Source organism: Dromaius novaehollandiae, chromosome 5 (genome assembly GCF_036370855.1).
Source record: "Dromaius novaehollandiae isolate bDroNov1 chromosome 5, bDroNov1.hap1, whole genome shotgun sequence".
Taxonomy (NCBI): domain Eukaryota; kingdom Metazoa; phylum Chordata; class Aves; order Casuariiformes; family Dromaiidae; genus Dromaius; species Dromaius novaehollandiae.
Window position 1 is genome coordinate 14,666,582 of NC_088102.1, and position 22,583 is coordinate 14,689,164.

Genomic DNA, 22,583 nt, shown 5'->3' on the forward strand with positions numbered 1-22,583 from the left:
CAGGATTGCTCACCTCGTTCACTGCACGACACACGGGCGCCGACGGACGTGTGCATGCTCCCGACGGTGGCGGGTCTGCCAGCGCACGGGGCTGCTGCACTGCCTGCCGGGATGCTGCGGGGAGTGTTGCCGTGCTCCACGCCGGAGCTGAAAACAGGCCAAATCGTCTTTCTGCAAAGCCATGAAACAACAGCAAAACAAGTTGCACAGACGCCTGCCACTTCTCAGCCCCCCGGGCATGGTGTGGCCCGCCGGGGGCTCCCAGGCAGAGCTAACCCGCCGCGTCCGTCACGCAAACCCCAGGACGGGGAGAGGCGCTGGGAAGGCACCAGCTCCAGGTGCAGCTGCGGGAAGCAGGCGGCAAAAACCCCCTGTGCGCGATTCACGCTCGAAGCATGAGAGCTGCCAGGTCTGTCGCTTGGCAGAGGCAGGCCCCGTCCCCCCGTGAGTATGGATCACAAAAGCATGGATGCTGCCAGGCTGTTTGGCCTTGCTTTAACTATGACAGCTATGAAGCTGAGCTGGAAAACTGGCAGCTCTGGAAAGCAGAATCCTCGTCCTTTGTTCGATCCACCGCGCTCTCCCCCAGGCGCTCGAGACTCTCTGGGTTTCGCAGTGATATTTCCTGCTCCCAGGGAGAGGAGAAGCCCCAGGAACCCCATTTTCACAATGTGTTTAAAATGAGCTAGCCCCTCTCTGGTTAGGCAAGCGTGAATATTTGGACCACGCTCCTGAAGTATTTGACTGCCTCCCTCATGTGCCATGGCCATACCTGCTTCGCTTGCTACACTACAGAGCACGCTTCTTCTAGGATCTGGGAAGGACAGCAGTTTGCCTTGACAAAATGTCTTGCTATGAACATGATGAATTTAAGAGCACGTGGAGCTTGTGGTTGAGAATAAACTGTCTGATCAGCAGAACTTCTCTCCCTCAGCTTGTAAGGGCAGATTCAGTCCCAAGGCCAAGCTGTCATGTGGTTATAAAATAGAAGCAGGCCTTGTAAGAGCCAATCTAACTTTCTTCAGTTGTCTTTGCATCTTTAATCATGCTCACCACTTGAAAAGCAGCAGCCCTGGCAGCTGATAATTAGGCTGAGCCTGCAGCAGCGTGGCCAGCGGCCAGATCACATGGTTCCTTTCATCTGCATATTTATGCATTTAAAGCAGAGGAAAACTTTCATAACATTTTAATAACTATATTGTTCTGAATCCATAAATCCAGTCCTCCAGGCTTAGCCCACACTCTCTTTCTGATCTTAAATAAGTGGAAGAAGGCGGGGTGTTTTGTTTGTACTCCCTATTCTTTCCTGTGCATGAACGTGCAAAGCTGATCCACGCAACTTCAGGGTCCTCCGCAGGATGGGGGTCAGGCAAGGTAAAGCTGCACTGCTAGAGAGGAAGGAAAGCTTTGATTAGGTTTCTGGCATGGGAACCGCTCACCTTTCCCAAGACAACTTATCTGCAGCCCAGCAGGATTGAAGCTGTACTGCTAAACAGCAGCTCCAAACGAAGACTTTGCGATATGTGTATTTAAAACAGAGCAGAAGCACCGGTACGCTTTGGCCCTCGAGCTTAGAAAATCGCCGTCAGATCCAGCGCTGGTGGGGAGACGCTTTGGAGAGGGGGCCACGGGCTGGCAGAGCGAAGGCAGCCGGTCTCAGCCGGGGCTGGGGCTGCTGGAGCTCTGCCCCGGCTCGTGCTGCCGGAGAAGCCAGCGCAGCCAGCGCCGTGCCAGCGCGCCGGGCCGCCAGCGCCGGGGCGTGCCGCCATCAGCCAGGCTTCGCGGCGCTGCGGCTCCGAAAGCAAAGGCGCTGCGGGGGGAGGCCGGCCCCTGCGTTATCTTCGCAAGCTGGAGGAAGCACTGCTGAAATAACGCACTGCTGATCTCTTTCAAAGATGAAGCGCTCAGTGAAAATAAAATAAAACCCATTTATTTCTAGAGTACATCTTGACCTGGTCTTTGGCTTTGCTAGTAATACTTTGGGTTTAACACTATTCTAGAGCAAGAGTGAATTTAGTCTGGTATAACTGCTTTGCCTTGGAGGTCATGTTAATTATCATAGTCACGTAACAGTAGTTAAATTCTACTAGATGAAGTGAAATATTCTCCCCGGAAAATGCAAGCTGTGTCATTAACTCTACCAAGAGGGACAGTGAATCGTGTCTTGCGTATTTAAAGAATCAGCAGAAACAAACAAGGATAAGATTAACGAGGAGTGAGAGTTCATGGCTGCCTCTCCAAACGAGCGAGGAACAGCACTGAGCTAAACACAGCACCTAGTTATCCCAAAATGTTTCTCAGTATTTTCCATCTAAGGTCTTAGAAAATTTCCCTTGCACCCAAGTGTCCCCAAGACATGCATAAAAGGCCTCTCTGGCTACCCAGTGTGATGATTAACTTGTGTCCCCAGGTTTCATTATCAAGCTTTTAATCTGAGTCAGAACTCTCTGATCTCTCATCTGAAGCAGTGGGAGAATTTGCAGCAGGGTTTTTCCCAGCAGAAAAAACAATTCACTTGCTAAAGACATTATGTGGGGAGACATAATTTACAGATACAAGAATCTGAAAATTTCATTGTTTATTTTGTTGCCTAGGGAGCGGCTGATGTTTTAATCCATTTTGAGGCTGGATCTTACATTTCCAGTATCCTAAGTAGGACAATAGATTTCATCCAAAAAGTCTGGGGGAAACTTCCATTGATTTTGATGGAGTTGAGCATAAATGCTTATAAGCATTTGTCTTTTCTTAGCCTCATCTAGACTTGGATTTGGAAGGTGTGATGTAGCATATTAATAGTACAATGTAGTTAAGGCATCGCGCTTTTAACACATAGCTTTACCCTTCCTTGTTTACAGGTCATTATTACTACATAGTATTTAGCACTTTCTAATCTAGAAATGGTTAATGGTAGATAAAAAGACAGGTTATAAATCAAAGAGAGGCTTGTATTGTGGTTAGACCACTCCGATGTGATGTCTGCTTCTACCTATTCACCTCGGACAGCAGATAACCTAGTGGCTCCCCGGCTATATCAGCACCTATATGCCGGCTGAGAGGTTGAGAGGCTGTGGGGCCACACATGGACATTGGGGGAATGGGTCTACACGGATTAAGGAATATGTGTGTGTCCTCACCCACCTCCACATCTAGACCTGATGTGGTAGTCAGGAGGGCCTGAGGATAGGGCAGTGCAGCAGTGGGTGCAGTGCGTGGACATCACTTGATGCCCAGAAAGGCCAAACCTCTTTTTTTTCAAAACCATCATCATCTTGATCTCCTCCAAGGCCACATGGAGAAGTCTCCCCCACCTCTAAGCTCAGCACTTCTGCCACGTGGGCTTGTCAGCCAGGAAGGCAAAAGCTCCACTGCACAAGTTGTTGCCTGAAGTTCTCACACACAGCCAGGAGCTGAATTGCGAGTGGAAGAGTTTGGCAGTCATTCGCTCTGGCTGTCACCCACCTTGGCGCACATAGACTTGTTTGATGTAATCTGATACATTTTCCCACTAACCAAGGACTAGCATTCAGGGTAAATCCACCATCCAAGATCAAGCATATGCTATAGAGGAGGCAGAGAAGCTTATAGTTGCCCCTTACATACTTGTCTTGTATAAATATTCATTCACCACCACCATGCCCACACTGCTGTTGATGTCACTTTGATATGCTGGGACAATTAAAGCAAGGAGAAAAATCCGTGAAAGCACTATAGACAGTTTGGGGGGAAATTCACTTTGTAAGTCCTACCCAGCCATTACGAGCGGTTATTCTAGATACCGGAGTTACACTTCACTGACTCCTCAAACTGGACCACAAAAAAGGTCTTTGTCCTTGTAGGACAGAAGTGCTCTGACTTCTAGTCATGGAGATATACAAGACTTTATAAAAATTAACATTAACCCAGATGTGTGATTTGAGCTTACAGCTGCTTGTAATAAACTCCTGGTTTTCACAAATGCTCCAGACAAACCTGAAAGTTCATCTGTTTGAATGTTGTTGAGAGCATCATTGAAGTTTGCAAAACATGTAATGCAAAAATACAGGTATTATTTTTACTGTTATTTGAACCCTTACTGATGCACCATGGGCTGCCTTTTCTTTAATCAGTTCTGTCCCCCCCTCACGCCATTCCTCAACCAAGCATGGATTCACCAGTCATGAAAATGCACGTGCAAACATACTTAAAATGAGTCATTCTGCATCTGTTGCTATTTATTAAACTGTGGTTTATATCTTTGGAGTACATGGTATTATCCTTTATGGATGTGGCTTTATCTCTGTTATTGCAATATGGAATTCATTAAGAATATTAAAGTCTGTGTTTTAAAAAATGATATTTCTAACTTTTATCTGTGAAGGCAATATTTTCATATCCATTTTCTCCTAATAGCTGTATCCTTTGGGAAGTTATGATAGACACATTTAGGTAAATATTATTCCTCCAGCACACATGGTTTCCGTTGCAATTGATCCCCTGCTGTTTCCTTCCAAGCACTTTACTCTGTTACATCTTCCACAATGGTGGCTAAAATACTGATCAGCGATAGCAGAGACAAATTAACTCCAGCAATTGTGAGCTTTAAGGGCAACAAACGTTTATATCTCAATGTTGCATGTACCACAGTTACCAAAACAGTTTTTTAGGCGTGCACTATTTTCACTGGAATTGAAAGTCTAAAGCTGCTTGAGGCAGTTACAATTTAATAAAAGGATGGAATGAATAAAGACTAACTGGATGAGATGGGACTTAAAGAGAGCGTGCTATAAGGAAGCAACATGGTGCACAAGGGCTGTACAGCATACGCTTCCTCCTGTAGACTCACCTCCAGCTTGTTCAGCTGCCTGCCTGCTCCACGCACAGCTGGCCCAGAAGCTGACCTGACAGCTCACAGGCTGCGTGAAGCTTGAGGGTCACCACCAGCCACCGCAGGCTTGCACGGAGTGACTTTCACATGCATCTGAACCAGCACTGCCATTGGAAAAGGTTTCTTGGCAGACGGCAACAACAAGAGGCTAGGAAAAAGCAAGGTGGGAACTGCTTTTTCTGGTGGCTGTGTTTCCTCAAATGCATGTCAAACTATTGCTCTAGATGTAGAGGGGCAATAAAATGTTTTCTCTCCCTAGATCCAATCCAGCATTCACCAGGCACCATTTGATGGCAGTAGGATGTCATCTCAAATCATACTGAATCTGGCATATCCACTGGGTGTTACGTGCCGCAGGGAGGATGGGTGCATACACTTTTAACAACACATTTGTAGCATCTTCGAAGTCTCTAGCACACGAACAGAATTGGACATAAACATATGCCTGCGCCCCAGCCAGTGGCTGTGAACATTTATCTTTGCTATTCCTCATTTCACTGGTGCAAATGTCAGAATTTGCACCAAGGAAATGAACAAAGGACAAATCCTAGCAGCACGCAGGGAGAGGCATTACGCTGCTGGAGGCATGGAAGAAGATGGGTGGCAGCAGGCACACGGCAGCTCCAGTTCAGCATGGCAGATACCCAGTGGGACAGAGTGGAGCGTGTCATTAACAGCCTGATGAATGCACTAGTGGGGTCAGGGCTCTAAGACCGTATCCTGCATTTGCAGAGAGTGGACTAAATTTCCTACAAAAGCCATCTGGTGTGGCGAAAGCAGATGAAGTAATTGGGATTCTTTGAAGCTTAAGTTCCCTTTTTATTAATATTTTTCATTATTGGTTAAGCACTGTGTGCTCCAAACTTTCCAAGACAGGATGATATGATCTCCGCTCACAGAATCCAACAACTGCAGGTTTAAGGCTGGAATGAGCTTTTATACTAATAACAGTGCTGTTCCCTGCCCCATCTGCTGATGGGCTGGACCTGACTCTGATTTGCAGAAAATAATACAATGAAAATTCTATGGAAAAATCTGCAACATGAAAGGAGTGTGTCATGACTAAAATACACAGTGCTCTCACAGCCTTGGCCTTCCCTTCTCACCAGGAGAGGTTTTTTTAGGACAGGAAAATCTTTCTAACACAAACCGGAATCACTTCAACCTTAGAGTTTTCATAGTCTCTCTCTTCCTCTCTGAAATGACCCCAGGCTAGCCATTACTTTGGGGGATATAGTTCTGATTTGTGTCTCATGAGGTCGAGAGATGAGGAATAAACTCTCGTTACCGCTTGCTAATGTGAAGCGCCACACAGCAGATGGCCACAGCCTTGCTCGGTGGGCTCAGTGCAAAACAAGAGAGGACCCCTGGCAGGGCCTTTCCTTCCACTTCCACTGGACCCACTGTAATGGAGAACCATCTGTGGCTGCCCATTTAAAAAGCATTTTCTTCACAAAGCCTGCAGCAAAGCGGCCATCACAGTAAGAAGAGCCTTCTTGTTGTGCTAACGAGGAGGCCTCATTAATTGATATCCCTCTCAGAGTAGCCGAGCCTCAGTGTGAGCAGCAGGGGTTATGCTGCATGAGAAAGCCCCCCTGCAACCGCGCTGCTGTGGATTAATAGAGCCCTAATGGGCTGGCAGGGGAGTACCGGCATTAGGAAACGCAGGATGGACTGCAAAAAGCAGAGCACAACCCAGGGCAAGAGCTCAGGCATCCTGACTCTAGGGGAACCCAGACCACTGCAGAGGCCTGGAAACATCCACACACAGACAAGGCTGCAGGGAGTCAACGGCAATGTCCCAAGAGCAGTCATTTCTGCAGCGCAGTGCAAGCTCGGGGGAAAACACAGCTGCATCACACACAGGCTGCAGCGTTGCTCTCCCCAGCAGGGCTCGGCTAGGGACCTTCCCTTGCAGAGGAGTGAGGCCAGCACTGATTTGGGCTTTTCTGAACATGTTACAAAAGTGACAGCAAACTAGTGTACAGCCAGTGTTTCCACACACTCCTGGGAGTGGCACATTATGTTGCCACCTCTCACAGCCTGAAGATACAGTAAAACCCACCTATTTTTCAGAGGCCACATCTATCTACACCATTAGCGAAGGGCAGATCCAGACTTTCTCTTCTGTACCCGTGAGCCTGCAAGCACAGCCAGACAGTGTCTTCCAGGATCTGCGAGTCCAAGGGCTTGGGAACATTCACACACTGCCAAGCACACCCTCAGGTCGTCCTCAGCAGTAGGTAATGCTGCTAGGTCAGTGGGGTTGAAGAACACTTGCATTTGTTCATTTGGTTGCAATAAAGACATAAACAATTAAAAAGCAACAAAAAAAAAAGCTTTTCTCACCATGCTTGGAATAAACATAGTCATTCTTTACCATACAGAGTAACATTTTATACATAAATAATTTGAATGTCTCGCTCTTTCATGGAAAGTAACAGAGAAAAACCTTCAAGGTTGATACATGGGAGCTGGCGTTACAAACCACCTAGGATAAAACAAAAATCCTGCAGGCAAACATTCAGACATATGGTTCCAGAGTTGATTTGTACACATCTCCCTTCCCTGCCCTGGAAGGAACTGAACCAAAACCCTCCTTTGAAGACCACCCCCATCATCAACCTCTGGTTATGGATCCCAACCCTGCAACCTTGGCCCCGCCACCGAAATCTAGACCTTTATATTTGCAGTGGCATGAAATCCTTGTTGGCAGCTGCAGGAGGAGCTCATGCATTCTCCAAGCTGCATTATTCATAAGCTTTCAGAGGCTGCTGAACTAGCTAGGCTTACTCCAGCCAGGTCCCTTGCGGCTATTTCTATTTCTTGGCTGACAAGCTGGTTACTGAAGCAGCAAAGCTAGGTATTGCACATTCTAGCAACATTGGACTAAAATTGAGCATGTTTATGAGGAACAGCAGAGTGTGGGAACAGATAAAACAAGCTAGCAGGGTTGTGGAGAAGGGAGCGTTCTGCAGTGAGAAATCTGAGCTTTGATCAAGGAGACAGCAGCATTTGACTCAATCTGAGCTGGTAGGGAGATCACATCCTAAAACAAAATAAAATATGTAATTCTTTTCAGTAGCTGAAATTCTCCCCAATGCTTTGTTCTTCCCAGGATCGTTTTATATGATCTCACTGTCTTTAAAGTCTTTCACTTGAGGAAGCTGATCGTTTAATATAGACTACAGCATTAACATCCGGTATTAAATCAGTTGGACTGCTCTGAAACGAGGCAAGTGGGCGTCCTGGAAAGGAAATAAAAGTGCAAGTTTAATAGAGGAGATAGGTTCATTTTGACCCATGCTATTTCTTCCAAAAAACACAAGAACATCATATTTTCTCAAAGGAGGGTCGTTCTGCCCTGCTGTAGATGTGTTTTACACTCCCAGTGTACTCCAGACACTGATCAAGTTCAGTAAGCGTGCACAAGGAATTCGAAATCAGGCCCAAGAGGCTTTTATGTCTTGCTTTGCTTTACAAAGTTGCACTAAGAGGGACTGGCATGTTCCCACAGCTCTCATTAATCCAAATGGAAAAGTTAGGCAGTCGTATTTCAGAGGCCTGCCACACACTTCTGTCATCTTCAGTCGCAAAGATTTACTGTGAAAGTGCAAGAAAGAAAAACTGCAGCAAGAGAAACCTAACAGACCACAGCAAACACAGTCTTCTTACGCAGAACTCACACAATCCATCGCTAGCATGAAACTGGCTCTGAGAGTTTTAGGTTGTATCAATGTGAGCACTCCTATGTCGATAGTCAAACACATGCCAATTCCACACAAACCCAAGAAAGACTGTATTTTTGTTGTTGTTTTAACAGAATTTGTCATGTGAGCTGACAAGGCATGACTCTTCAACACTGCCACTGAAAACACTCATTTACTTCATTTAGTGTTTTACTTTGAGTAACAATTTAGCCCACGATTGAAGTGTCAGCTAAATGAGGTAATTTATAATATAATTATGAAAACATGCTAGCTATAAAAGGCTATAATCAGAGCTAATTACAGGGACATTTGTGAAATCCATTGGTTTGGGGCTTTAGCTTTGATAGAGGGGATAACAACTTGTAAGCTATGATTCTTCCAGTTATAACAATAGCAACCACCTACTTTTACACAGCTGCTTTCATCGCAAAAAAAATCCACAGCTTTTTGCAAACTATATATGCCACAGGAATTGTTTAACCTGCACCAAAATGAAGCCATCTCTATATGAAATAAGTAACTGTTTAACAATATATAGCAGCGCTGTGCAAAAAATGGAGGGGAAAATTCAGAAAAATATCGCATGTTCTGGAAAGGCAGCAGAAATCTGAAGAAGGAGAATGTAATTTTTCTCTTATGTCAGCACCTCTCTCCTTGCAAATACTCTGGATCCTTGGATGCCCACCATGGCAGCCACCTGCCTTGAGAATAAGAAAGTCAGCCTTTATATGCACCTGTAGACTCAAGGCACTATGGAGGAGGTGTGATCCCCACTCATGAATGAGGAAGCTGGGGCACCACGTGGTCATTGACTTCACGCTCCTGCCACAGGAGCTTCGGTCTCGGCCCAAGCTCACCTGTCCATGTCCTCTGCTGGGTGACAATAAAACTTTGACACCGGGATTGGGAGTTGCAAATTGCAGCAGCTTCCTCGGCACTGTGGACAGAGAGCAGGCATCCCAGGTGGCTGTAGGAGGGCCAGCACTTATAGTCTTCTACTTCCACCGTTCGGAAGCCCTTCAGGGAGATGTATTCTGGGAACGGAAAGATGGTACTTAGAGAAACTAAATGCACTTTCAATGACTGCTTACAACATAAACTTTATACTTTGCCATCTAGAGAAATTCTTCGCGGAAATGAGATAACGATAGATCGAAAGCAAACTGACCTGCTTAAATGGAGTGAAGCTCCAAAAGTAGAAAACTCCCAAATCCTTACTTTTAGTTCTGCTATCAAGCACTGGGCAGCAATTCCTCAACAGATATGACAGAGAAGGCAGAGCTCTCAAGTTCCTATAGAGAATCATTATGGGGTGAAGGAACAGGGGAGAGACTATAGGGGCGCATGAGAGGGCAGAGGCTGTAGCAGTGGGCTGTGGTGAGGACTGGCTTTTCTAGCAGGGCTCCAGAGGAGCCGACATCACAGCAGCCATCTCAGCCCCAAAAGCAGCACCAGCTCCCTGGGGAACTGCAGATCTGCCACGTAGTGGTGTGGGGCACGTGGTGATCCACACATCATGGTGCCACCCACAGGTACAGGAGATTTAGGAGCCACAGTGGAGGAAAGGGAGGCTAGGTCTTGTTCCAGCAGAACCCAAAAGACTTGACAAGCCTGAGCAGGCAATGGGAAGGTTATTGTTCACTAAGAGTCTCTCTCCCCACCCTCCCACACCTCTGGGATGATCATGTTAGCACATCGCTATTGGGCCAGCTGCTAAGTCAACAGGTAGGTGTCATCGGAAAACACTGGCAATTCCTGTTAAAACTGCTGGTCCTTCAGTGCAAACGCCCAGGTATTTTTCTTCATAAATATGCCAATTCCAGATACTCTGAACACAAAAGGGTTTTCCTTCCTCAAGCCGCCATCACTCCTCCACCACCTCAAGGAAACACTCAGGAAAATGTAAGCCATGGTAACTGCTGGACTTTCCAAGCATTTCCAATGGGAAGCCACATCTCTACCACAGAATGGGTCCCATTTATACAGAGGGGTGTGCCTCATAAAGGCTCCTCCATCCACCCATACATCAAACAGGAGTATGGTCTTCAGAAAAAAAAGAAATATAGTAGGGCAGCAAGGCTCTAGCTACTCTGCCACACTCGGCTCAGTCAGTGTTGTGACCCCCACACACTTTGTGCTCCTATAATAAACTGTGCTGACCAGCCAGAAGCCATCAAGTGAAACAGGGGAAGACTGCATATCAACCTGGAAAATTGCCCTATTTGTCAAGAGAAAAAGATGACACTGAAGACAGAAGAACATGCGACATTCAAGTTTACTTCTCTGGTCTAGTTGCTTAAGCTATAGCAAATGCACCAATTCACTTAAAACACGGGCTGATGTGCATTCTGAAAACAGTATTTAGAAGTAGTGCAAACATATGTTCATATGTATGCCAGATTGTCTGCACTGCATTTACCTTGCAAAACAATGCAATCATGCGTAACTCCCATGAAGAAACAACAAAAGACTGCTCAAATGAGGGAGGGAAAAAAAAAAGACATTGTGGTGCTTAATTCTATTCCTTGTGACTACAGACTGTCTGAATGTACGAGAGATCAGAATTTGGCCAGCTAGAAAGCTCCTTGCTCCCTCAGGAATTATTAGTGTTACTTAAAGCATCTGAAATCACGTACCTTTTAAAAGAAGAGGTCTTTTCTGTAGATAGAGCCCAGACTTGTACAGATGTAAAACCTTTTCAAAAGCTTTCAGGGTTTCATTTATTCCATATCGTAAATCACCTGCATTTAAAGAAAAAATTGATAGAGATGAGTAATTCCACGAAATGCCATTTACAATCTTCCAATAAAAAAGCCTTGGTTTATGAATATTAGCTGGTACCTGTTGCATTCAGAATATCACTCAAAAAGGGCTGCAAAGGTGGTGGTGCAGAGTGTGGCAGGAGATAGGTGAAAAAATACCTGCAAAAATCCCACAGGCTGATTAGAACACAGTTGCTCAGATTCCATAGTGATTAAGTTGTCCACATTTTCCTCTGGCTTGATTAGCCACACGTGACTAGCGAGTCTACCTTGGTTCTTAAATTATGCTTGAACACTTCACTGGCATCTCACAGACCATTCTTGTGGCCTAATGTGGAAGTTTGGTCTTTATAGCACAGAGTGCAGCCAAGCACTACACTTCAGCTTTCAAAGACTCAAGCAATGGATCTTTCCCTCATTCACACTCCTTGGACCCATTTTTTGTGCACTAAGCAATGGGTTTGCCATCAATAAAAAAGACCTATACAAAAAAAGATTCATGCAAGATCTTTTTCTTGCCCTGAAAAGGTTTGGCATCCCTATTACCCATGGAAAAGCAGACTGCTCTCTTATTTATTCCCTTGACCTTCCAGAAAACTCCTGTTCTACAAGAGACAAATACATTACTGCAAGGCTATAACAGTCTATGCAGGGATTCACCCTTTAATAGCAAGTCCTGCCAACAAGGGCTCCCATAATAACTCATTCTGTATAAATATCCAGCTGCCAAGACTTCCACCTTCGCCTGACCTGCCAAACACCAGTGGTGAGTGGAAGTCATCACACTTTAAGCATTAGTTGGTGGCCTACATGAAGTGACGCAGCAGTCTCAGCCTCTCGCCCATTGTTGGGGTGTTTCATTACTGTTCCATAGTTGCCCACAGTTTTGGTAGAGAGACCGAGTTCAAGAGAAAAGTTAAGTAGCACGTTCCCAGCACCAGCAGGTCAGAACTGATGCGCTTTGGCAGGCCGCCTGCACTGCCACCGCTTCCAGCAAACATAGCCGGTGGCTTTCAAATGACAGGGCTTTTAGTAGGACTTGCTTGGCAAACAACAAATTCACAGGTGCAACCTTTGAAGCAAATTTCTGGAGGGCATTAGGGAAAGGGAGCAGTAGAAGAAGGATGCCTACATTCTCCCTAGACAATAACTAAACTATTTTCCTGCCTTATAAGGAAAATAAACTTGCTTCAAAGCGATCCTTAACTGTCCTCTGAGAGAGGTGAGGATCATTCCACTGCATGGAAGAAATGTGAGATACTACATGCTGCATGGCATTGTGTGAGGTCAAACAAGGCAGATTTTCTTCCCTAGCTAATTGGACATACCGATATGCATTGAAAAGATTCTTCTTTTCATTTATTCCTTCACATTTCCCAACGGTAGAGCATTTGAGAGGAAAGCTTTTCGTAGGGAAGTCGAGTGTGCAGTCATTATCTTCCTTGCATGACAGTTCCTCAGTGCTGGCATCATCCATGTCTGTCACTTTTAGGTTTCCATCCACCATAACAAACTGCCTCGGCTGGAAATCCAAGAGGACTATTGAACCCAGGGGGGAATGTGCCAAGTAAAACAGCAGTTTCACAAGACTCAGGCAAATCTGAGAAAGAGAAGATGAATATGCATGGAAAAACAGATGAAAAACAGCTATTAAATTGGAAGTAGAACAAAGGAGAGGGCATTCCCTGAAATGAAAGGCAAAAAAAGCATATAGTGCTTAAAAGGTAATTATATGTATGCTACAAAATTTATTATCAACATTGCCACAGGATTTGACTGTGGTAAGTAGTTTAGCAACATTTTTTAAAAATGTGTACACAAAAAGAGACATTTGCAGTTATACTAACCAGAGGAGAAAGCTGTGAGGAAAACAATAGCAGCCTTAATGTTTCAGGACCTATACTGATTTGCTAGCTGAAATTGGAAGGATCTTTTCCCCCACTCTGGCATAGAATTAATACATTCCGCTCCCTTCCTCCATGCTGCTCCATACGGACTGAGGCTCTGTGGTCATTAATACCAGATTCATGTGTTGCTGCATCACTCAGCAGTACAAATTTGGGCACACAATCATGCTTCTGAAGAATTAGCCAAAGCATGCAGTATATTTTATGCCAGCTTTTTGCTTTCATGTCAACTTTCTGGCAGCAGGGAAAGGTCAGACAATACCTGATCCGGCATAAAGCCTGGTAGGCAATTTTTGAACAAACTAGAGCTAGAAGAGTGCATTTACACTGACCCAGCACTTAAAGTAGCTGCAGCATTTTTTGTTCAGTATTGGGAGTCCTAGGATTGAATTAACTGTCATCAGCTAGGTGTGCCACAGTCAGATCTGCACCAGGTCTCTGCCTCAGATAGTGATCTATACAGGCACAAGGGTTTGCTCACAGAATCCCTGGTATCTGATGTGGCTCATTGCAGAGGAAATCCCATCCATTTAGATGGCTTAATTAGGAAACAGGACTAAACACTGCCAGTCTACATTCTGTACGAGTGTCTCGAGCAGTCAAAAGATTATGAAAATGTTAATACCACCATACCGAACCTTGCCACCAGCATATCCAGTAGCATGCTTTCTCAGCTCTGTGCAAGACTTCTACAGTTTTGAGAAGATAAAGTGCATGGAAAGCTACGTAGAAGGCAGTATAAAATAGTTTGCTAGCAAAAGTGGAACTTTACAGGTCAGGAGAAATGATCCTGGAAGCTTTGGCACTATCTTAACTTCACTAGCGAAGCAACCAAGCTGAAGGGAACCCAGCTGCACTCCTGGCAGCTCAGTGAGTCCAGCCGCCACTCTCACTCTGGCCTGGATGGCAAGGGTCATATTCAACGCTGTGGACCACATGCAGAGAGAAAATTTATTCTGGGAGTTTTGTTCTGTTTTCATTTTACCCAAAGCATTTTGTATTGACATGAAGGTATCCATGTTTCTACCTGATGCTCTCCTTCCTCCTGGGAAGCAAACAAGTAGCAGTCAGCCCCCAACTGAGACCTTGAGGCAAAACTGCAATACAAGCCACAACCAAAATAGCTGCCATGTCGTAAGTCATTTGTGTTCATGGGGAGCTTAAAAGTCTCTACGTGTAATGCTTAGGAGATAAGACAGATACCAGGAACAGGGAGGTGATCCCATCACCTACAGCACGAAGAAAGCAATTTAGCAGTGTCTGTAATACAGTAATACCTGAAGGGCTAAGATCAGAAACATCATAAAAACACATAGCAAGACAGGCTGCTCAGCTTGCTGCCTAGAAATAGATAATACACAGGCAACAACAGACACACAGCAAGGTGAGGTGGCTTTCCCGAGTCAGTCCCTGTCTGCCAATGTGTCCGGCTATGAAAGCCATTAGTCCCTCTGTGGAGGAGACCAACAGAGGGTAGACCAACTAAAAATACAGTACAATACTGGGTATTACACACCGCTCCAGCTCTGAGCAAGATTTTGCTGCCATTTCTTCCCAGCAAAATTCCTCTTTTAAGTTGCTTTAGAGGAAAGGAATCTATCTGTGAAACTCCAGACTATGACTATTTTTAATGCAACTTAAAAGGGGCAAAAGCAAAATGATTTAAAGGCAATTTGCAGGAGCAAACAGCGTGTCAGCATGACAATCCCGTTTGCCCCAGCAGTCATCATGGGCTCTTCGCATTTACTCAGTTTGAGGTCTAAAAGCTACTGATAAAACCCCCTTTGTTTTGTTTTCTTACTTTAAATCTCTCCTCCCAGGGGGTCTGCAGAAGCTGAATCATCTCCAGGGGGGATCCCAGCTCCAGCATAGCTGTGACCCTCACTTCAGGATCGCCACTACTGTCATAGCATTGACCGTGCAGCTGCAGGGAGAAAAGAAGCGGTGTCAGAGCAGTGCCGGGCAGGATGCAAGCAGTCCCGGCCGGCTTTCCAGGCAGCAAGGGCGGTCGGGGGAGGCTGAAGAAATACTGACAGATCGACTTGGCCCTCGGGGTTCAGCTACAGCCACGGGGCGCGCTGCGCTCCCGGCAGCCGGCGCCGGGCGGCAAAGCCGGAGCGGGGCCGCGGGTGATGCAGGACGCGGACCGAGGGACCCCCCTCGGCAGCGAGGCGCATCCCGCCGCCCAAGGAGCGCCGCCGGCGGCCGCCGCGGCCCGCGCACAACCCCCGCCGCCGCCCGACGGCGCGGGCAGAGCCCTCCGCGCGCCCCGCCGCCGCCGCGCCGTACCTGGACGATGCCGGGGTGCCGCAGGCGCCGCAGCAGCGCCACCTCCTTGAGCAGCTTGTAGGCGGCCAGGCGGCGGCAGCCGGCGGGGGCCGCGTAGCGCCGCACGCACTGCCGCACCTCGCGGCCCGCGCCGTGCACCGCCTTGAGGGCCACGGCGCCGCCGCCCGCCAGCGCCGCCCGCAGCACCACCTTGGTGAAGCCCCAGCCCACCACGCTGACGCCCGACACCAGCCGCAGGTCGCCGCAGCCCAGCGCGCCCGCCGCCGCCGCGCCGCCGCCCGCCGCCAAGCGCCGCAGGTCGCGCCGCCTCTGCCGCAGCTCCTCCAGCAAGCCCGGCGGCAGCGGCGCGGCGCCCCGCCGCCCCTCACCGCCGCGGCCGGCCGGCAGCGCCAGCAGCGCCAGCGCCGGCAGCGCCAGCAGCGCCGCCGCGCCCAGCCGGGCGCCCCGCCGCGCCCGCGCCCGCGCCCGCGCCCGCTGCGCCGCCGCCTCCATGGGGAGCGGCGCCGCGCGCTGCCGCCGCTCTGCCGCCGCCGCCGCGGCGGGGCGAGGCCGGGCGAGGAGAGGCGAGGGGAGGCGAGCGCCGCCCGGGGCGTGTCGCGCCGCCCGCCTCCCCCGGCGCCCGGCGAGCCGCCCCGGCCCCCGCCCCGCCGTGCCGCCGCGCCCCGCGGGGCGCATCCCCTCCGTGCATCCCCCCCGCGCCCCCCCGGCCCCCTCTCCGACGGCCGTCGGTAGCGCCACGCGTGGATTTCCCGCCCGCGCTTTGCATGGATCCGGCTCAGGTCGCCGGAGAAGGCAGCCAAGGGACGGAAAGCTGATTAAAACTCGTCAGAACTGGGTTAGCCAATTCCCAGGCTTTTGGAAACGCTCGTGTGGAGTTTCTAAAAAAAGCAAATACTGGCAGTCTCTCTTACTAGAAGGAAAAGCTATACTGGGTTGAAATAGCAGTGCACTCGCTGAAGGCTGGAATTCTAATTGTTTCCAGCAAAAAAAGGCCAAAAAAGCTCAGCTTCCCCTGCCAAAAGCTGACAATCCAGGCAGAAGATGCTGCCTTGGTATTTATGTGTGAGGAAATTGGTCAGAGCAGTGACACACAGTCTATCCCGCGCTGCCGTCTGTGGCACGTATACCTGAAAAGAAGAGGAAAGTGTTACTGAGACTGCGGCAAAGAAATGGGATTCAGGGGACTGGGGTTCCCCTCCTCACTCTGTCACAGGTTTTGTGTATGTGGCTCCACTGTGTGCTGCCGTTTAGAAAGAAAGTCTTAGAAAGAAAGTAAGAGCTTACTGCAAAGGCAGATGCAGTTTATCTGCTTCTAGTTTAGGCAACGTGCCATTAACTCTCCACTGGCCTGAAACACCAAACCGGTGAGTTTATTCACTTTTTTATTTACCACTACAGTACTGGGTTAGAAGTTAAAATAACTGTCTGCCTCTCTGCCTGATTTGCTTCAGTTCCTGTCATAATTTCTTCAGTGGCAGAACTTGTCTAGGAGATCCTCCCCAGAAGGGGAGAGCGGTGATGTATGGCCAAGTGCAGTGACCTCCTCTCAACAGCACACCTCGGTTTGGAGGAGATATGTCTGACTTTTTCTCTGCTAAGTGAGGGTGCTGGTATTTCCTTGCCACTGCCCTTGTCTCTCCTGTCTCTCAGGGACCTGATTCTGCTGAGAACCTGCAGTTTCTTCTCATGCAGGGAGGAGACTGCTTGGGTAAGACAAGTAAAATTGCATGGGGTTTGTTTTAGGCATGAGCGAGCAGTGTGGCCGCTTGGTCCTGCAAAGTGTCCCCTCTTCCTTGGACCTTGCCTCACTCCACATAGAGCAATGCCATCGCCTCTCTCCCAACTCACTCAACGTACATGCTGCTCAGATCACTCCTTCTGAAGCTACCCCTGCAAATAAGCCTGTGTGAAACTTCTCTGAGCTACTGCCCTTAAATGCTGAGGCCCGCAGGACAGAGATTATCAGCGATTATAGCAGAGCAGCTCTCATCTAGAGCACCACTGCTGGTTCCCAGGACCACTGTAACAGAAATAATGAACGTCAGCAATCGATCATAAATAGCTTCCTTCCCAAAAGCATGCAGAAAATTTCCCTTTCCCTTCGCATCACTTCAACATCCCCAGAGCAAGGTGTGAGAGAGAGTCTGAGGAGCAGTGCGATGGTGGAGTACAGCTGTTCTGTAAAACAGGAAAAATGAATCCTGAATTCCTCAGGAAATATGCAGACTTAAGATTTTTGGAAGTGAGTGCAGAGCCCATGGTCTAGCGGTATACATCACTCAGTCAGCAGACAAAATTTGTCTAAAATAATCTAGACAATCTCAGGCTTTCTGTTCTTTTCCATGCATATATAGGCTAGAGTCCAATCCCAGGCAAATCTTTCAATAGTTAAATTTCCTTTGTTGCTTTTTAACCTTGATAGCTTTAATTACTGTCCTTATTTTCAAAACAAGTACACATCTGTGTCATATTAATGAATATTCATTGTCACTGGAGAGCTATTAAATGCATTTTTGCCTGTGTTTCCAAGAGAATAGATGCCAACTGGATGTACTATTATTTAATTTCAGCACCACAATAATATCAAGACATATTAGAGAAGACTCATAGATAAATAAAAATAATAATGATGGATCATTTACTTGCTTTATAGTAGCACTTAAGGATTCCTGCCAAGATCTTGGCTCTGTTGTGCAAAGCATCTTACAGGCAATAGCACAAAAGGTAGCATCATCTTGACAGAGCTGACACATTAAAAGGGAAACACAGTAAAGTGCTGCAGAAAAGATATAAGAGTAAGTGGGAATTTGAGTGTCCTTTATTTTCTTTGGAGAAATCGTGCAAACAAAAGAGGGAAGAAGTAAAAGGGAAAAGAGATGAAAAGTGAGCGTAAGCGAGACAAGGATCATCTCTTAATAAAAAAAGCTGGAAAGACTCCACAGAGTAGAGTCTCCCTCTGTATTTGGAGCCAGTATCTGTCCCCTGCTCAGGTCTTCTTGGCAGATCCAGCATAATCTGTTATTGGACACTGCTGGTGCCTCAGACATTGAAGACTCTCCGCTGTCTGCTCATAGCTTACAGTGCTGTAATCTTTTAAAGAATGGAGCAGAGAGGAGGATTAACTGAATAAAGTCCATCTGAAAAGACTTAGAAAAAAGCTGTTCTTTAATATCTTTATAACGAGTGTGTACTGGAGGAACAAGTTACCCTGCCCCAGTCCAGTGAGGGTGACAGAATGGGGCAGAGAGTTCAAGAATCCCATCTGGACCCCAGTACTGGAGTGCTATAGATAGGAAGCAAATCCTACAGATGGATCAAAGAGGAGAAGGATGGTTGGAGCATGAGAAATGAGTGGTGTTTCCAATGTTGAGGAGAGGAAATGTGTGGACCGCAACACTGTTAAGAGAAGGAAGGAATGGAGGTAAAGAGGAAGGATGCAAGTCAGAAATTCAGTGTTTGTTAGAAGAAAATGGTTACTAGCAGGATTGGCTGACCAGCACAGACTGTGTCTAAAGATATTCTTTAGACTGATACAAACTGTGTAGGATGAAGCGTCAGGTACTTTCCTGTGCACTGGTGCTTGACCTTCTTCGTAGCCACTAGCCATTATAACAGCTCCTGGCCAGTAGCGTGCCCCCTGACAGCTTCTGGTATGGCTTGGGAGTCAGGATGTGCCAGAGACCATTCCCAGTATGCAATTTGCATGTCATCAACATAATTTGAAGGGCGAGAGAGCTCAGTAGACCCAGCCATTGTGTGCCAGTTGGCCTCGGTGCCAGGGAAAGGTCCTGGACATACATAATTTGTTAACAGAGATGTAGCCTTAGTGTCTTGAGGAGGGGAGAAACAGTAGCAGTCCTTGCAAATACAGGGAGGTGCCACTGCTGAGTGCTGTGTCCTTCCAGGAGCTCTGGCGGCCTCTGCCTGACTGAACCCGGAGGAGGATTCAAGAACTGCTCTTCAAAAGGGATTATAAATAGCTTTGACTGTGTCTGCTCCAGAGCCTGCTGAGATAGCAGAGTAGGACAAGGCCAGGAAATGCTTCAGGGCTTGAAGCGGAAATGCCTGACTCAGTACTTCCAGTTTCGCTGAGCACACATCACTGCCAGTTCAGAGACAAAACACTCCTACCTCGCACAGACTCGTGTACGGGCACACATGGGCACAGTGACTGAGGCAGGATTTGTCAGCATGTTTCACACAGAGGTTTTATGTGAGAAGGGAAGATGTAGACAGTTTTCTGAGCCCACTAGCTTTGACCTCTTATTTTCAGTTAGCTTATTTTCTTATTTGCTTGTGATAGGAGGGAACCCATTATGGGAAATATACCCACCCAGAGGAGCCTCTGTCTTTCAGAGGGAGGCAAATCCCTCCGCAGCTGGGATGGGAGAAAAGGATCCTTCCTTACCCCAGCTAGTTTGGGGTTAAGTCAGCTTATTTTCAGTTTTCTGAGCCTTCCCGACTCACATTAACTGCCATTTAGGCTGTGATTCTAGAGCAAGAAACCAAGTTAGTTCACAGGGAGTAAAATGGAGTTAAAGGCCCTCCACAGGGCGTGAGTGTCACCTGGGGGTGGCCTCCAAATGTTACCATGAGACAAATGGTTATTAATTACAAATCGTGTCTAGAAGTGTCCTGTGGAGCAGCCCAAAGGATTGGCATGGGCAGCAAGATGGAGCAACTCTAAAATGGTCCTACTGAGATGCTGGCAGGATTCAAATGTCTCAGTGTAGGCAGCTCCACCACCCCGCTGGTGCCTCTCTTGGATACAGCACATCATTCTGCTCTCACTCATCAGAAAGAAGGCTAGTTGCAATGTTTCTGCCTGTCTGTATTGCCTTTGCCAGCATGTGAGCTCTGCGTGGTGAAGATGTGTTAGATACGTGCTGTGGACAGCTACTTAAGGTTGTCTTGTCTCAATAGCAGATTTTGCCTAGATCCCGGGGAGGTCGCATGTTACAGTTGTCTTCGCATTCTGCATACGGGGCTCCAGCAATGAAAAGGACAGCATCTTATGCTCTCTTATCTACAGTCATTCCCCCAGAGGCTTTAGATAGATCAGAAGTCCCTGCATTGTTCAGAAAATTTCAGGCTCTGCTATAATACAGTGACTGTGACTGAATCCCATGCTTCTGAGCTTCTACTGGTTTCCTGCAAGGGTTAGGATGATATTCCTCCCAGGCAAAATTGTGGTATTTTTCCCACTTCCCTCCAGCACTAACCCTCCCTGCATGAGGTGTAGATGCAAAACCGTGAGTCTTGCTCCTGTGCTCCAAACAAGCTGGGGTAAGGAAGGATGCTTTTCTCCCATCCCAGCTGTGGGGTGATTTGCCTTCCTCTGAAAGACGGAGGCTCCTCCGGGTGCATTTGCTATAGTTGGTTCCTTCCTATCACAAGAGAATGTCTGTAGGCAGTGGTGATTTCCCTGTTTCTCCTGTTATTCGTCTATGGCACTGATCTGAAAGAGATAAGATCGAGGCTTTTCGATTAGCATATAAAACCTGGGGAGAAATCCTAGGGAACGTCCTCACTCTGAGCACGTACATGAAAGTCCTGGGCATCAATCCAAAAGAGGGAGGCAAAGAGTTTATAGGTCTGGGAGGGGGATGAAAGAAACCTGCAGCAGCCATCAGTCAGAAAAGGAGGAAAAATTGGACACCTGTAAAAAAGACACTTGGGAACGAGTATCCTCGCCTTTGGAGGCAGCTCTTTGCCTTGGCTCCTGCTGGCTGAGCCTTTGCTGAGAGTTCCTGTTGGTCTCCAAGCATGTGCATCTGCAGAGGGTGAAGGCAAGAGGAGCTCTGGGATCTGGTGGAGGGCAGGCTCTTACTCGTAGGGTTCAGGGGCTGGAGCAGTCCTGAAGAGCATGGCTTTGTGGTTCTGAGCAAACCGTGACTTGCCTGTCCACTCAGCCCATGGGACTCCATGCAGGGCTGGGTTGGGCCCCTTCTGGGTGGCGCCCAGGGAAAAAAAATCATCCCACCAGTCATTTTCAGATCTTTGTTTTTCCTCAGATGCTAGTAGAAGCATACAGAGAAAAATAGCACCGTGTTTGATACTTTCGCCTACAAGCAGCTGGGATGGGCACTTGGGAGGGCAGACAGCTCCTGTTCTGCATTTCCTCTTTACTGGCCGTGATCCCTGGCTGAGTGCTTACAGATAAAGCTGACTTGCCCTGGAAGTGAAATAACATTTTTCTCTTTCCCAGAGTAAAAAGAAGCTCCTTTTCTGTGCTGTCCATGAAAGCTGCAGCCCCCAGCTTTCTTCATAGCCCATGACAGCCACAGCTGTGTCTGCTTGGGTACTCGTGGCCTGAAGCCTCTTGGCAGGGTTTGGCAGAGCCTATGTAAGCACCTAGCTGGCATACAGGGCCCCGGGGAGCAGCTTTCCTGAAGCCGGTGGGTTGAACACGGATCCTTTTTTTCTGCAGGATGAGGGATCATCTCCTGCCTAGGGGTGAGGATGAAACAGAGAGAGCCCTGCACTATATTGACACAACATCCCCGTGGTCTAGAAATCATCTCCCGCTGGCACACACTCACCTGCAAAGCTCAGGACAGGCTGTCTCCCGAGACAAGGAGATGCTGAGGCCGAGGAACGCTGCTCCTGCGCAGTGCATTGGTGATGAGAGCTTGCCATCTGGTGGAAGGCGATCAGCACTGACAGGCGACAGTCTGGCAAGAGCTGTGCTTCCACGTCTGGCGGTAGAACCAGGAGAAAGGCCTGTGCTGGTAATCCTTGGAGAGCAGGCTGGCATTTCAGCTTGCAGAGAGGGCAGGAATGTGGGCGCTCTCCGAGCGAGGTAAGCACAGAGCAGGCAGGGCTGGAGCAGATGAGGCCTGGCAAAACTCGCTGCAGGGTTCCAACGAACTACCACCCCCGCTTGTGAGCCCTGGCTCCTCCTTGGAGATGCCCAGTCCCACTGCAGAGGTTGCAGAAGGGAATATGTGTTTGGGCTACTAATGTGTCTCAGCTCATTCATTAGCAGGGCAGAGCAGAGAGCTGGGGTGGCGGCTTCTTGCATCCCCACGGCATGATTTGCTGGCATGTC

General features: G+C 47.9%; 1 protein-coding gene across 1 annotated transcript; it reads right to left on the bottom strand.

Moving 5' to 3' along the window:
* Positions 1–7,218: 7,218 nt before the first annotated feature.
* Positions 7,219–16,039, bottom strand: LOC112989915 (extracellular tyrosine-protein kinase PKDCC-like). Its single transcript, XM_064512090.1, has 7 exons — positions 15,533–16,039; positions 15,045–15,167; positions 12,665–12,936; positions 11,416–11,495; positions 11,211–11,315; positions 9,432–9,608; positions 7,219–8,112 (listed from the first exon to the last, which is right to left on the bottom strand). The coding sequence occupies exons 1-7, from the start codon at positions 16,022–16,024 to the stop codon at positions 8,009–8,011; spliced, it is 1,353 nt and encodes a 450-aa protein (XP_064368160.1). The 5' UTR covers positions 16,025–16,039; the 3' UTR covers positions 7,219–8,008.
* Between the last annotated feature and the right edge of the window lie 6,544 nt (positions 16,040–22,583).

Excerpts from the sequence above, each read along its gene's own strand:
- LOC112989915 (XM_064512090.1), bottom strand. The coding sequence starts at position 16,024 with ATGGAGGCGGCGGCGCAGCGGGCGCGGGCGCGGGCGCGGGCGCGGCGG. Across the intron at positions 9,609-11,210 it reads AAGACCTCTTCTTTTAAAAG|AATACATCTCCCTGAAGGGC; the intron begins GTACGTGATTTC and ends TTCCGTTCCCAG. Across the intron at positions 8,113-9,431 it reads CCAGCAGAGGACATGGACAG|GACGCCCACTTGCCTCGTTT; the intron begins GTGAGCTTGGGC and ends TTTCCTTTCCAG.